This window comes from Macrosteles quadrilineatus, unplaced genomic scaffold (assembly GCF_028750875.1).
Source record: "Macrosteles quadrilineatus isolate MER2022 unplaced genomic scaffold, UCM_ALF_1.0 Scaffold_5__1_contigs__length_97177068, whole genome shotgun sequence".
Classification (NCBI taxonomy): domain Eukaryota; kingdom Metazoa; phylum Arthropoda; class Insecta; order Hemiptera; family Cicadellidae; genus Macrosteles; species Macrosteles quadrilineatus.
The window spans coordinates 35,825,575-35,840,187 of NW_026542598.1; the positions used below are offsets into that span (position 1 = coordinate 35,825,575).

At 35.0% G+C, this 14,613-nt stretch overlaps 1 protein-coding gene across 4 annotated transcripts in view; it reads right to left on the reverse strand.

Moving 5' to 3' along the window:
• Positions 1 to 2,042: 2,042 nt before the first annotated feature.
• Positions 2,043 to 14,613, reverse strand: part of LOC128994940 (mitogen-activated protein kinase kinase kinase 13-B-like) — a 31,873-nt gene continuing 19,302 nt past the window's right edge. For 3 of the 4 annotated variants that reach the window (XM_054419784.1, XM_054419785.1, XM_054419787.1), the window contains 11 exons: positions 13,928 to 14,111; positions 13,410 to 13,601; positions 12,081 to 12,239; positions 10,682 to 10,949; positions 9,488 to 9,717; positions 8,177 to 8,321; positions 7,633 to 7,791; positions 7,170 to 7,316; positions 6,601 to 6,758; positions 5,292 to 5,433; positions 2,043 to 3,433 (listed from right to left, as the gene is read on the reverse strand). In XM_054419784.1, the coding sequence (XP_054275759.1) occupies positions 3,335 to 3,433; positions 5,292 to 5,433; positions 6,601 to 6,758; positions 7,170 to 7,316; positions 7,633 to 7,791; positions 8,177 to 8,321; positions 9,488 to 9,717; positions 10,682 to 10,949; positions 12,081 to 12,239; positions 13,410 to 13,601; positions 13,928 to 14,111 (1,883 nt within the window). In that variant the 3' untranslated portion in view covers positions 2,043 to 3,334. The remainder of the gene's footprint in view (positions 3,434 to 5,291; positions 5,434 to 6,600; positions 6,759 to 7,169; positions 7,317 to 7,632; positions 7,792 to 8,176; positions 8,322 to 9,487; positions 9,718 to 10,681; positions 10,950 to 12,080; positions 12,240 to 13,409; positions 13,602 to 13,927; positions 14,112 to 14,613) is intronic. The other variant, XM_054419786.1, reaches the window with a different exon arrangement.

Sequence of the window (14,613 nt, forward strand, 5' to 3'; positions counted from 1 at the left end):
GTTTTTTTCTGTTTTCCTTGCATTTATTTACTTATTGTTCTACAAAAATGTACATTTTCTAATGTCAGTAGTCAGGATAGTTTTGACCTTGCAATTTCACAAATGCAAGCAAATTTATTTTCTCAAAGGTACAAAGCCCTGTATAATACAAAGTGTTCTGCTTAAAAGTAGATTGTTGAGTGATTTAAGTTTTCCGGCATTGATTGTTTGTGAATTTCTAACTCATTCAGAGATGTTAATTATTTCCATTATTTTATTTAAAAATAGTTCTGTATTATTTGTTCTACAGTTATACGTTATATTAGGATTTAAACTTATGTGAGGTTTTCATTAAATTATTGTATTATAAAGTTGTTTTATCTTTACTATTAGTTAAATGTTATATAGAATAGAAAAGATAAAAATATTTAAAATTGATGGTCATCTTTGATCCAACTTAAAGTAGAAAGGTCTCGTCTACAGATCCGTATTGTTAAACAGTAAATTGGAATTATTTATTAGCCAGTCTCCTAGCCTGCTGAGTCTTTTTGACAATAGGATCGTCAAAAACTAAGGGTCGGGTTGCATCGAGTAGAAGCAATAGGTACCGCATGTTATTCTAAACCCCATGATCTGAATCTTTTTATTGTCATTTGTCAGCATTACATTGCTAAAGACAACGTCAAAGAACACAAAAAAATTCAATATAAAAGGAAAGTAAAGTGTACAATATACAGTACTTGTCAGAATAACACTCAGCAACAAATCAATATATTAATACAACTTATCACTTAATCACTTAATCAAAGCTCATCAAATATCTCCAGCAAATGAAGAATACAAACTCTGTGGCCTCAATGGTGTAGCGGCCAGGAGCCTCATAGAAGATTCTTAATACGGACCTGACTTTACAGTATTATGAAATTACATTCATACAAAAACATTTAAGGTTTTTACCTACGGCCGTTTTTTAATTTAGCCGTTTAAGTTCAGTTCTTAGAATTGAAAAATTTCTCATAACAGCATGGTTTTACATAACAACACAGGTAACAGACTAATGAGGTTCAAGGATTGAAAGAAAATAAGTAAAATTGTAATGCTTCGAACATCAGCTAATCAGCTGTTCAGGCCACTTTAATTGTTGAGTAGTGAAATTAGTGTTTGGTACAATGATTCGTTGCATCACTGTCAGTGGCAATTAGAAGTTTTTACAGCACTCTCAAAGGCTCTTACCTTAAATTTCTACTTGTGTAAACACTATTAAATAATTCTTTCGCCATTTTTTTACAGTAAAATTGTCTAAAATAAATGGTTATTTGATAGTCAAAGTGTAAATAAATTAATTATAATGATTATAAAAAAGTTTAACAATTTTTTAAAGTAAACTTGATTTACAAATTTCAAGATTAATCCAGACACCAAATGACACTACTGTTCAATTGATTCCCTATGTAGAAAATCACAAGTTGCTTACTTTTTTAAGTAATAACATAGAAAAAAATGTTTGTTTTACCTTACCGCAGCTGATTTTGGGTGATCCAGTACCTGGATTCCATGGCAACACAACCTTGTTTGTTATTCGCAAAAATAAATGAGTAAATTTTCAAAACAAGAAGCAAGATATTTATAAACATCATAAAAGAAAGAAGAAACAAAAAAGGGGGGAAAATAGTAATAGTTAAATAACTAGTGGTGCTGCGTAGCAGTGACACGAGCGGCACTCGTACATCATCCGCCGGGCCTGCAGCGGCCGTACGAGTAACGCTCGTAAGTCACGTTAATAATCCACATGAGAGTCTTGTTATCAAGGTTCTACTGTAGTATCAGTAATTATTATAAACAAAACTATAGTCCGTTCATAAAATTTAGGGGAAGAAAACTTGATCCTACCTTTAAAACATCTCAACATCTGAGTTTTGCCAAAACGTCATTCAGCTGCAAAATATACAAGCAAAAAAAAATAGTGGGAGAACTTCCCTTCAAACTGCCTAAATGTTGTGAACAGACTATAAGTAGACTCCCTAAACAAATTAAACCCGTTCAGATCAATGACAACTAATACATTTCTTATCAAAAATTCTTTATTTAACAACAAATCTGAAAATACATTGCTATACAACAAGACACTTTTTAGTGGCTTCCTGCTACCAATAAAAATCTAACTTAAAACTGATGGAACGGAACATAGGTATATAAACTACAAATTTAACATATATCCACAGAAAATTTATTCTATGTATATTTATTCTTCAACAATACATAGGCTTTTAGGAGCTACCAATAAAAATATTTTCAGGTTCCTGAAACGGAACCAAGGATAATTATTTTGCACGACAAAATAGTATGCATATTTTACTCGAGTATAAAAGTAAAATATCAGGTCAATATGAAAGTTCTTCAATGGTTGAAGAAACAAAAATCTTCAAAGGTCTGCTTTTTCACTGGACTTGCAGAAATTAAATACAGACTAGACATTGAGCAATACCTCAAACACAAATGTAACTAAATTAACAAACTCAAATCCGATATTACAGATTGTTATCATAAAGTAAAATATTGCGATACAATTATTGTAATCTAGCACATTGGTACCTTATAATAAGTACAAGTTTCTAGGTTTATTAGCTTATACGATACTTGACAATCTCTTTACAGAAAATGAAAATCCCCAAACTATATACCATGTAGCGAAATAAGTGGTCACAATATAATGGATGAAGGAGAAAATGAAGCTTTCTAACAATTATTATGAGTTAGGTTTTTTAAGCAGCACAGCAGCTTAAAATTTGTACATTAAATCTTTTGATTGTAATCCTCGTTTATCTTGTAAAGGTTGGATCAAGTATAAAACAAAACATACATTGTAAATTAAAGTATGACATTTGCTTGCTGTAAAGTAAAAACATTTTACTAAGTTACAGGATTCCAAAATCACACACTTTAAGCTTCATAAAAAAGTAAAAAACAAAGAAAAACTTTACATTAACAAAGGCTATAAGGTACATGAGTCGAATATTGTACTTAGGAAAATAAATCTTACTCTTAATCTATAATACATATTTACAATTTTTTTTGTTATTTTATGCCTTTTGCGGTAAGTATAAAATATTGATAACAAATAACACTACGCTATCCGCTTACTAGATCCGATAATTTTAAAAGGATTCGACAACTCTACAAAAGAATTCAATAAGTATTTTCGTCTTTTTAAGTACAAACCAAAAACCACTGTCAAAATACAGAAGATCAGTTAACGCTAAATATGTAATGTTTATTTATTAAATAACAATGTAGGCTAGTGTATAAAATGTCATGCTGAAGGTAGGCTATGGATGTGAAGCGTCATGGTGACAAACTACGCGACCGGGAGTTGACTGGAGATTGTTAGGGCTTCTGAGTCCGAACTTGAATTGCCGTCACTGCCTGCCCTCTGCACAAACATATCGATCACAAACTGAAAGACAGTATGTTAGTATATATGACTTAAAGTTGTCGGAAACATTATTTCTATTCGATTTCACCTGTGTTATCAACTGGAAGCCTAAGTCTAGTGTCTAGTGAAATTAAGTGCTTCAGTTTCGAGCCATTGAATAGAATGGGATTGAATTTTAAGTTTCTACAGCTCGGAACACGGAAATAGAGATAGTAAAAAGGAAGATTGCAAACATTACAATCTTCCTTTCTTTGTGATTGATAAAAGTAATCAGTCTCTATGAAATATTTAGATTTTGTGTGTAAATAAATTTGCTTCGTTTTAAGACCCTTGCATTGTAAATATAATTGACGCTATTAAAAAATGCTAAAGCTTAGATAGTATCATATTGATGGACGTTAGCCTCTAGATCTATAATTATGAAAGTCAAATACCACTCACTCACTCACTGATCACTATATCTCAAAAACTACAAGCCATAAAAACTCAGGAATTGGCATGGTCGTTTCAACCTCTAGGTGTGCAATAATCGTTTTCAAGAAATTCCACCAGGATTCTGCCCCAGTGGCTTTAGAAGTATCCCATGTTATACTTTTGGAGAAACAATTTGTTTACATTTGAACCTATGAATACTTATGAATCTGTAAATAAGGGAACAGCTGGTTATTTTATGACAAAAATGAAAATATTTACATAATTTTTGTGGGTTGAAAAAATGTTTTACTGCATAACAGATTTTTAATAGTTTATTAATCTTTTAAGTGTAGACCCTGCTCAGGTTGAACATTTTTTATTACAAATCTTTTATAAAAATTTTTGAGAGCGAAGCCACAACGGGTTCGCTAGTTACTGTATAATAGTTAAAGTGGTTTAAATACCAATAGACCAAAGCACCACCACAGCGAGTCTATAGACTTTACATCCGGCTCACCGTTTTAGTAAATTTAGTGTTTTTTTTATATATGTAAAACAAAAGTGTCTGTTCAATATTCGAGTTTCCCTTTTTATTTAAACTACTATGACCTTCAAATGAATTGAAAACTTTATCCTTGTACGCCTGAAGATGACTCCATGGAGTTGAAAACGGTTGCAGCATAAAGCAACAAATTGGATTACTTAAACACAGGTATTTAAACCACTTTAATATATTATAAATGTTAAAATATGGATTTTTGTGTATAACTCCGAAGTTCCATCCATGTGAAAACTATTGGACCGATTGAGCTGACATTTTGAAGTACTTGATAGCCTTGAGAAACACATAGACATATAGTTGTGAAAGTTCTATAGGGCTACGCACCACAGGAATTCAAAGATTCCTTGTTATTCTTATGAGTATTCAATTTATTTATTTATTTACTTATTTATTACATGTCATTACATCATTTGACAGGACATAGAGTCACAGGATAATACTAAAACTAAGAAATAACAAAAATGTCTTACTAAATTTATTAATCTAACTTAATGTCCCTATTTAAATAACATTCGATAGAAAACAAATTTTTGTTTTCAACCAGGTCTTCAGGGTGGATCTGAACTGTCTATTACAATCAATATTTTTATGCGGAGTGGTAACTTATTGTAAACTTGTGGGCCTATATATTGGGGAGATAAATGAAATTTCTCTAATCTATGGGTTTCAGGCTTAATATAACTCTTAAATCTAGTGTGATGGGAATGAATGGGTTGTGTCATGACAACCATTCATATTTAAAATTAGGCTAATTAAAGTATTTTGCCAGCTCAAAATAAGCAAACTCAAAATCCAAATTTTATGAAACAGACATACCTTTCTTTTTCCAAAATGAAACTCAATCTATAAAATACTTAAAAAATGCATAATAGGGTAGAGATACTTAAGATTTAGGGTTTTTACCTTTAAAGGAGGATTGCTGTCCAGTGTCGAGCTACGACTGTTGCTACGATCTGAAGTGTTGTCTTCATCAGACAGTGGGCACGCTGCGCTCATCTTCAGTCGACTGGCTCGCCGTCCTGGGCCAATAGGTCGTCTTCCGATACTGAACAGCAATAATAGTAAGTTATATCTCAAAACAAAGATATGCATTATTGTATTTCAGGATTGTTCAGGGACCTGGTCTTATTTGTGGAGCTTGGGCTTCTTTGCCGCAAACCGATAAACTCAGATAGTATACCTGACCTAGACGGGATTTAAGCCGTTAATGCTGCCTCTCAACGGAGGAAACAACACTTGGATCTTTCAGCCATTGGACAGACCTAATGGTCTACAGCACTGGCAATTCTAAATCCCTAGTATACTACATCTAAACTCGTATTTGGAGAGTCACATTAGATATTTAGAGTCTTTTCCAGAGAGATTTTTTTTGGAAAAGACTCTAAATATCTAATGTGACTCTCCATGTTGAGAAAGGGGACAGTGGCCTCGAAATATCCAGTGTTTATTTTGTTTGTGTTTCCTTCCGTGTTCTGTAGTGAATGAAGTGGGATGCCTACATTTTTTAAGGTAAGCCTGCTTATCCTATCCTTTCTCACACCTATTCTCAGGCAATTAGACCTTTCTCTCCAAACCTAAACTCGTATTTGTATTTTGTAGCCATATTTTTTGTCATCATCGTTGTAGTTGATGTGAGCCAACTACAGATTGTGCTGATCTTACTTACTAAATTCTGTTGAATACACAAACCTTTTACCAAGTCAAACATAGGGAATGACTTATGGTGAGCTATAGCAACTGTTATGACCCATCAACCTGGTCAGCAACAAAAAAAGGTATAAAATAGAATTTTAGACACTATCACATTCTGTGACTGGCAACCACAACTACGCTTTCAGCTGGTCCATATAGATGGGATGTCTACTTCAGTATTCAATAGTTAATGATAGTATTACTATGGGAAGATTTTTTTGTTCTGTAAATTAGGTTTTGACACAATTCACTTTATCTGTAGAGATTACTCCATAAAATAAAATGTTTTTGAACTGAATTGTTATGCTACTCTTTTTTAGCGTTTGTGCCTTAAAAAGTAAGCCAACTTTTGTGACATCCAGAGTGGCCACCCGTCTTGATTCTGTCGGTATAGTTCACAACTTTAAACATGTTTATCCTGGGGAGAGAGAGAGAGAGAGAGAGAGGGAGGGGGACCATCCCGATTTTTCACTAACCATAGGTGGCAACCCTGGTGACACCTGATATTAGGAACGCTCACCTCTTCCTGCGCAGGGTGTACATGAAGTCGTGGTCGTCAGAGCTGTCGGGTGTGTGTGAGTGAGGGTTGCCATTGTGAAGGATCTCGCTCACTTTGCGTCCCAGCTGCTCTAGGTTGTCGTCATCACTGACTCGCTCCCTCACGGTACTCTCCGACATCTAGGTAACATATAAAGTGAACGTACAACAAACAATGTACATAGCAGCTGAACAAATGATACAAGAAAGGATAGGAAAAGTTGCCAAAGATCACACAGGAGTTATATAAAAACTTAAAAACACCTAACCTGAGACCAGACACCTTTAGGTGACAATCTACGTTGGTTTGACACAAGGATTGTTTTTGTAAGTTGAGCAGGAAATAATTTATTTTTATATATCAAATAGATTAGACAAAATAAACTAACCAGACGTTTGGTCTCTAATTTATTACTATTCTTACCCTGTAATATGTCTGAAAGACTTCTTATTTTGCTTAGATGAGAACTATAATGCATTAATCTTTAGTGTACAGTAACATAAGTTTTGAATTTACAAGTATCCTACATTAATTCCAGTGAATGTGTCTACCTGATTGGAAGGCTCCACGTTGCCGTTGAGACTGTCTGTAGGGCTGAGTGGAGACCGAGGAGTTGAGTCACTGATGTCCATCGCCTCTGTCTGAGTCTCTGTGTGAACTACGCTAGGCTCCTCGTCACTGCTGCTCTCTACGATAGCCTAAAACATACACATTCATGCTATCACAATAGCGATGTCTTTAATATTCCATAAGCAACATTCGCATGTCTTAACCTTGAATGACACTGTGGTTTGAAAATCTGCAAAATTTACACCCTCGTTGTTAGGCGTCTGCAGGTCCCTGAAATATTCGAGTGGACCCGAGGGTTCGGGTATCATTTCAAAACCAGGAAATTGACATTGGATTTTTCCAAACATTTTACACCTTCATAGTACAGCCTAACTCAAATTCTCCTTTGCATCTTTTGTTTGTCCCAATCACACTAGGAGCTACAGTTACGTGTAGGAGTCTAACCTTGTTTTCCCTGGCAGGGCTATGTCGAGGGGACGGGACGAGACTGTCTTTCCGCAGCCTCACTTTCCTAGGTCTCGGCATAATTGCATGTGGCAAAACAACAGACTCGGGGTGAGCATTGCTGTTTAACTGGGCGTACAGTGACACCTTCACAGGGCTCTGAGAAAAGATGAGAAAATCAGTGTTAAAACAAATGTTTCACTGAAAGTGTAAAGTTTTTTTTTTGTTAAAAGATTCTAGAAACAAAACTGTTATCAGGCCTTGGCTGGTATAAAAAATACTATACAGGGTGTCCAAATGTCTCAGGTTGGTTAAATATTTTTTGAAATATTTAAAATAGAGCTACAAAACTTTACACAAAGATACTGCACATAAAAATTTATTTTAACACATACTCAGTGATCTACTACTTCCTCAGGGGGACAAGCCGCTAGAGTCAGAAGAAAGTCTTCAAAAAATTTCATTTAGCATTTTTTTTATTTCGCCTAGCGTCTTAAGCAAAAAAACAAACTTTATATGGTTTTTGTTTTGAATTACTACTTACATGTTGGGGAGATTCAGGACTGGTAGTGAGGCTGTCTGGAGAGTTTATATTCGTTGCTTCCCCTCGCTGGACTTGTGCCCTCAGTAGCGGCGGCCGGGCGAATCTCCTCTTGCCACTCTTATGGATCATCCACTGTTTTTCTCTCCTGTCACATAATGAATAACATTTCAACTTAGCACTATATTAAATTAGATTAGTATGGTTTTTGTGTGGGAGTTCTGCAAGACGATTCACTTTGCCTAAGGGATAATTTTAGTGAAGTTCGGGGGTCCTCCACATAGAATGTGCTTTTTTTAAAGCTGTTTAGTGGGTTTAACATCTAGAACTGTGCCCAAAAACCTTCTGTATGCCTAAAGATTACAGAGATAATAAAAAAAGTGTAATTTAAAATTCCCATATTATACTTACGGAGAAAATGAAAACTTTTGTAGTTTACTTGTTTATGGGTATATTTTGATCAAATTTGGCAAATTTATTTATTTCATCCTATACTATTGATATATGGTCAAAAAACACTTTTTACTTTCCCCGTAGCAGCAAACCTATTCACTTGTTAAATCTAATTTTATTTAAATTGGGAATAAATATGTCTTATTTATGGAAATATATTAGTCAAAATGTAATCAGACAAGTTAAAATTCGCTTAGTCTGCAGGTTTGCTGCGGCAGGGGTATTTTACTCTAAAATCATAAAATTTTACAATTTCTTTCCAGACCATTTTGTAGAGCTTAAAAAAGAAATAATTTTGTATATTAAAGCGTTGTTGTATGCCTAATGGTTACGGAGGTAATTAAAAAAAATTTAAAACTCTCATGTTATTTTTATGGAGAATTAATAAACTGTTGTAGTTTGCTTGTTTATGGACATATTTGAATCAAATTTGGCAATTTAGTTTATTTTATACTAAGCTATCAACATTTCAATCAAAAACACACCTCAATACCTTCCCTGTAGCAACAAACCTAGGTACTCATTAAAATAAATGTTATTTAAATAGGAAATAAATCTGACACTTTCAGGGAATATTTTAATAGAAATCCAGCCAGATAAATGGAAATTAGCTTAGTCTGCAGGTTTACTGCGGCGGGTTTTTTTTATATTATCATGTTAGCATAGTTAATTAATCACAAACGCTTTTAAGCAAAAGAAACTTGTCTAAGTGTACCGAGGGATTCAGCTTGTGCTTCCCCCACTGAAGTCCAAGACACAAACAACTCGGCTGGTAACATTAATCCATGCCAGATTAAACTATAAACAAGAACTTCTACTTCTGATTTCCATAATGGATACCGTGATAAAGATAAACCTTACTTGGACACTTGTTGTTCACGCTCCTTTACTCGCTGAAGGACGGTTTTCAAGTCCGAATACAACTCATTGACTCTCTCCAGCTTCCTCCTGTAATGTTCCTGAATGTCTCTAACATGTTTCAGCTCCTCTTCCCGCTTTTTTATCAAGTCCTCAGACTCGAATTTTGGTTGATGAGTTCCGCTTGACTTCATCTGCTCCATGTGGGTTTGCACCTCTTTCTTCCATGAAGCCTAGAAAAAAGAGTATTGTTGGAAATAATACAGAGGTAGTTTTGTTTGATCAGCACTCAGCAGTACAGATTTTTTTTAACAATTTCAAAACTGCTAAAACAAATGAGAGAGTATGTTTGGTCTCTGCAACGAGCTCTAGTCGTCGTGACGGAAAGTGATTGAAATCTGACGACAGAACCTCACTCTAGTTGGTTCTGGTACCTTTGTTCTTGGTAAGCATACCAGAACCTTATAGTATTAATTTTTTATTGTAGAAGTAAGGAATGACGTGAAGGGGAATTTAAGCTGGTGTCAAGTATGATTTACGTCAGGCCTATGCGTTTACATTTGTGACTTTTAGGAGTAAGCCCAAAAGTCCAATGTCGGGGAGCGAGCTGGCGTAGTGGTTAGAACGCGGGACTTCAGTCCCTGAGGTCCCGGGTTCGATCCCCACCAAGTCACCAATTGATTTTATCTAAGTGATAATGCCGCAACCCCTGGGTCTAGCCTGAAGTAATGTGAAAAACAATCCCAGGCCTAGCGTCCTAGGACAAAAAAAAAAGAAAAAAAGTCCAATGTCAGTTAACATATATGAATGGAGGTGTTTCCTGTCCTCTTGACTTCCAAACTTTTGGTGAGAATCTGACTCATCTATATGTCAATAAAATTAACACGCCAAGGATTACATTTGCTATAGCCTGCGTTTACATTTAAATTTTGATACTCTGTTTACATTATCTCATTCCATCTCACAGCTCATTGAATAATACCAAATATTTTTTTTAAGGTTATGGTTTTAATTACTTCCTATGATAAGTTTTGGTTCTGTAACTGTTTTCAACGATAGATTTACAAGGCTCTTCTGAACACTCGTCTCAAAAGCTTTTCTTAACCCCTCCAAAGTAACAAGCTTTTTTTGTCTTATGTGTCAGAGCTAGAGACTAAAGTCATAAAGAACTCATCACAAATTTGACAATGCACGTACTTGTGTTTTGAAGTAGTCCTCCGGTGAGCTGCTGAGGACCTCCGAGGCAGCAATGTCCAAATGTATGAGGATGTGTTTGAAGCTGGGCCGGTTACGAGGCTTGGCACTCCAACACTGTTTGATCAACAGACGGAAGCCTTCAGGACAAGACGAGGGGATGGGGAGGTGCAGGGAGTTGTTGCCGACACCCCAGATGATGGCTGATGAGTCTACATCTTTGTAGGGCGTCTCACAGGTGAGAAGTTCCCACAAGACCACTCCGTACGACCTGCAAAGTGAAATATTAAAAATTTATTGTTTAAAATAATGGACTACTTATAAGATATTTACATACTGTTCATACTAAACTGTAAATGAATAAAATGTTATAGTTAAACCAAACAATCAGATATAAGAGAAATTCCTTTAAAAATGAATAAGATTTGGAAAATCCTTATATATAATACGTGAAGGCGATTTCTACGAAACTCTACTCCTCCGTTAATAATGGACGGATTTTTATAAACAATGTGTAAAAATTAAGTATTTTTTGTGTAGACGCCCCCTTTCACCAATTCCTGTAATAAAAGTCCTCGGGCTTTGCCCTAAAAGGCCATCAAAATCCCAATGTATTTCTTATTAAGAAAAGATTTTGTTTACCTAAACAGACGAATATTATGTATTAATTACAGCTGTTCATAGTAAACACATGATACACACAAAAGCGTTTGTTTTCAGATTGAGTTCGTTCACTTGGTTCGTTTCCAGTTTCGAAAACTGGAGTGGAGTGGTTGATTAAATTATTTTTGAGTTTACTGTTTTAAGTAATTGGAAATTGTGACTGTTATTCAACGCCTGTAATACTTTTCAATTGCTTGAATTCTAGCAACAGGTGCACTAGTGAGAACTAATGTTGGAAAGAAATGCATTGCATCAAAAACAAACAAACCCAATGGCCCTGATCAATTTGTAATACTTGATACAAAATCGCCCATTTTCGCTTGTCCTGCTTAACCGATTTTTACAAATTATGTGTCATTTTGAAACTTATAAAGTTGCCTAGCGGACTTACCTAGGGACTAATGGTAACTAAAAAGTAATTTTATTTAAAACTTTTTGCCACCCCCTAGCATTTAATTTACTTCTAGAGTTCGCTTTCCAGTGATCCTGGCCAACTCTCTGTATATCAGTGGCATTTTATAAAATGTAAACCGTAATTTAATAACAGCTTCCTTCAGTTGAATGTTTACACACATACTCTTTGTAAAAGCAGAGTATTGTATTATTGTATTGTATTATTTGTTTTGCCTCAGAAAAACTTTATAAAAATGTGCAATTATTTGTGCACGAATGTCATTCACAACTAAATCTGCAGGATACTTGTAAACAGACCTTTTTAAATCATATTTAAGATCCTTACCATATGTCAACCTTCTCTGAGCAAGGCTCGTTCCTGATGATCTCTGGAGCCATCCAAGCCACTGTCCCAGCAAAGCTGAACTTTGTGCTTATCTCGTTCCACTGTCGACTCGTCCCAAAGTCGCTAATCTTCACTATTTCCTCAGATCCAATGAGAACACTGCAATAGACGAATTGAAATTAGCATTCTAATATTTAATACTGTTTAACAGAATTGTTTATGTGTATTGTTGGTGAACTAATTTTTAATAACTACATATAAATATGTTGACATAGAGTTAAGAAATCAAAGAACCTTCTTGAGTTTAATGGGCCAAGAAATAGTGAAGAAAATAATTTCATATTTTACAATTAACATTGTTGCGATTGTAAAAACAATCCAGAAATGGTTTTACCATACAGTAGAACCCTGGTGAGCCGAAATAAAGGGGGAAGTGAGCCGTTTTGGAAAAAACCAACATTTCATATGCTCAAAATAGTCTATGTATTACCACGGTGTGTCAGGCAAAATGAATTTAAAACAACGTCTATATAATGCAGTGTTTTATTTCAGCTACAAAAATGTTACAATGGTTTAGAAAATACTTTAAACTAAGCCACTGAAGTTACTAAAGCATATTTTACTTGTATTATTTTATGGAACTGTTTCGGTTAACCCGAATTTCGTTAACCAGGGTTCTACTGTATTCAAAAAACCAGCAGTACTTGAGAGTTATTTAGTGAGGTTTGAAATGTCTCTGAGCAAATATATTCCAATGCAAAAATCAAATAAGTCTCCTGCAGAAGTGTGTACTTTTCGGCAACCATGGTTTATCAACCAACTCTCGGAGTTACATTCACCTCCAGAAAAGTTTTTTCCTGGGAATTTTAACCGAAATAAACTGTACTTCAGCTAGAACTACGTCAGTGAAAAAATATTGTTAGAAAATTTGAAATATTCTTGCGATTTTTTGTTTTAAAGCTTGATAACCTCTTTTTAAATTTTGCTCTTGCCCGTCCACATAAGCCTTGGAACTCACATGGCAAAAGCTGAGCTGGTACAGTACTAGAGTGAACTGTACTGACAAAATTTAGCAGTGACACGAGGGTGTGAATGTACATCACTGAGATTTGTTGTGTCGTGATACGGACTGATCCACCAACCAACTCACCTAAATTGGCAGAAGTCACATCGTCTTCATTTTAAGAAACATCTTTACAAACATCTTACTACATCTTTTCAAATCAATTTAAACCCTAAAATGATACTCTTACATAAACATGATTTTCAAACTGAGTTTACTTTTTTAAGACATCTGTGTTACACCCATACCGTTGCCGCTTGTCTTACTTGGGACTCTTGAGATCGCGGTGAATGATCTTGTTGGAATGCAGGTACTGCATGCCGGCCGCTATCTGCTTGGCCCACGTCACCAGTCGCTGGGGCGGGATCTCCTCCCCTTCCTTCAGCAGGTTGTACAGCGGCCCGTACTGACAATACTCCATCACGATACAGTAGCAAGGGGCCTGCGTGCAAACACCTCTGCAAACACAAACACACATAATCTATTGGCTTTGGTAATGGGAGTATTAAATAAGACTTATCGAGGTTGACTTCCTATCGAGGTTTGCAATAACTTGTGATTAGGGGTAAAATAAATTCTAGGGATTTGAAAATGACACTTGTTATCGAGGTGATATTGTTGTATATTGTTGCACTGAATAAATGAGCATATCGGCAGTTATATTCCCGCCTTCAAACCTATGGGTTGCTGGTTATTTGTTACTGTACTAATTTTATATCCACCAATAAAGCTGAAAAACGGAACTCGGAAGTTTAAAAAGATTCCAAATAAGTAAAATACTTACTTGAACTGTACAATGTTGGGATGGTTGAGTTTACGAAGATGCCTGATGTCAGTTTCTTTCTGTTCTCTAACAGTTTTGACAGCGACGTATTCATTTTTCAGCCTCCCTCTGTACACGTACCCTTGTGCTCCTGATCCCAGCCAATGTAGCTCACTGATCATTTCAAAAGGTATTTCCCAGTCATCTGAATCAAGATACACACACGTTAATGAACTGTATTAAATTGTTTTGTAGGATATGTTTTCAAAGGCAATTACAACTATACACAACAATTAATGTTTTAAGTTTCACAATTTATATGCATTACATATTAGATACCTACATTAAAAATTTGTAAGTTAATATTGGTAGAAGACTCAAGCCAACAAAAAACTGCAAATCCTCCAAAGTAGGTTACAAACATTGGCTTTGAAAATTAACCAATCTCACAGGTGACTAGTTTCAGAGCTTCATTGGCTTTGAAATGTAATTGCCAAAACTGTATGTACTATGGTACTACCAATAACATTTTCCGTAGATGCATTAAAAAAAACATGATTAAATCAAGCATTTTGAAATTGGAGTATTTTAGTTCTGTAACTGAGAGTAAAATCTATTTTATCTGAAATCAGCCCAAGCCACAAGATAAATGCATATAAAGGATAACCATACAAATTGTTTCAAGTTTAGTACTCTATAAATATGAT